Raw genomic sequence first — 1,632 nt, forward strand, 5'->3', positions numbered from 1 at the left:
GCGGGCTAGACTTATAGTGAAGACACTAGTATATTAAAGTAGAAAAAACATCCATTGGTACCAACCATGTCATTCTAGCTTCCCATTAGGCAGGGGTTAGTGAAGTTTTGGTGATGGAAAAACTTGCATGGCTATTGTCAAAGGGATCCCTTGACGTCTACCCCCAAGATATCAGAATGTAGTCTCCCCTTTACAGACATGCTCACTTCCTGCTAATCCCATGCACTTTTGGGCTGCTTGTAACTGGGGACTGCTCTTCATTTTTCAGGATCTGTTCACAAAGCCATTTCATTGAAAGTTCTATAAAATTAGCTATTGACCTCTAGGACGATCACAGCCTCATGCAACAGTACGACCACAAACTAGAGATCGAGGGCGTCCAGAAGATGGATGGCTTTCCTACATATGTTGACACCACTGATATATTGTAGTTGTACAAAACTGTAAGCTAGGCTAATATTCTCGGTGAAATGTTGCGAGATAGCTGCGAGATTTACACTTTTCAACTCGGGCGGTCGGGTTTCGGAGACAAAGATGGAAAGCACGCATTAGCGTGCGAGGGATCTCCAGTTTGCTAGAACCAATCTGGTCGTTTCTTTTTCCTTATCGACAGTACGCTCGGGACCGTCTAGTGGATCAAGACTAGGGGTAAAGAATCTGCCGAAGTTCCCCTTTAAGTTCATTCTTGTGTGTGTTCTTTATGTTTTTTATTGTCTTGCTCAATATTTCATACAATGCTTGCAAATTGCCACTGACTCTATTTTCCATTTATCATAACAAAAGAAAAAATTCGAAACATAAAAAAGACAAAAACAGTAGGTCTCAAACGAAACTAAAGAAATACGGAAAGTATGCATTCGGGCACCGTATGAGTCGCATTGCATTCTGGTACTTGTAGTGTGTTTCTGAACTCCCTTTATTGTGGTCGTTGCAGAGCTCACTCCTCCGCCCTATGATGTCTGCGGGCAGCTCAGTGTCTCACACAGCGGAAAATGGAACCGGAGGTTTGTAACTTAGCGCAAACATTGCACACAGACGCCAAAAGACGCAACGTTTTACTATGCTCAACCACATTAGCTAATAGCCTAAGTTGGCCGTCTTGCTAGCTAGCATGCTAACCAGCTCAAATTCTATCGCTATGTAACTGACGTTATTTACACTGTTGCTGTCACACAGCTTATTCACGGCATTTTATAAAGCCTTGTTTGTCCATTTCAGGAAACAAGAGGACACCGTGTCCGTTCCACGGCTGTAAGCGGGTGTATTCAGACGTTAACGCTCTGCAAACACACATCAACGACCATGAGATCTCCGCCCAGTCTCTTCCTGGTGAGCTCCCAGTAGTGTGTGTGTGTGTGTGGACAGTACTCGTTTTGTAGGCGGTTTCTGCAGCAACGTATGAGTGTGAAAGGCATGTTGTGTCACGTAAGGGCCTCGTGATCTTGTTGCACAGACATTTTAATTGCATTTTGTGTCTGTTAAGAGGAGCAAAGCACTCTTTAGGAGATGGCCCCCAAGAAGTGATCTATAGCTAACTGGGAGCTCTGCATCTTAGCTGCAGGATCTCCAGTTTGCTAGAACCATCTGGTCGTTCTTTTTCATCGCGACAGTACTCGGTGATCTAGTGATCAA

The 1,632-nt window shown here is 44.2% G+C and overlaps 1 protein-coding gene across 1 annotated transcript in view; it reads left to right on the plus strand.

Annotated features, from left to right (window-relative positions):
• Positions 1-867: 867 nt before the first annotated feature.
• Positions 868-1,632, plus strand: part of znf414 (zinc finger protein 414) — a 3,521-nt gene continuing 2,756 nt past the window's right edge. Inside the window, exons 1-2 of the mRNA XM_035682415.1 lie at positions 868-1,004; positions 1,219-1,329. Coding sequence (XP_035538308.1) covers positions 953-1,004; positions 1,219-1,329 — 163 coding nt within the window. The 5' untranslated portion in view covers positions 868-952. The remainder of the gene's footprint in view (positions 1,005-1,218; positions 1,330-1,632) is intronic.

The sequence above is a fragment of the Morone saxatilis genome, unplaced genomic scaffold (assembly GCF_004916995.1).
Source record: "Morone saxatilis isolate NCDOM2014 unplaced genomic scaffold, NCSU_SB_2.0 Contig11, whole genome shotgun sequence".
Classification (NCBI taxonomy): Eukaryota; Metazoa; Chordata; class Actinopteri; family Moronidae; genus Morone; species Morone saxatilis.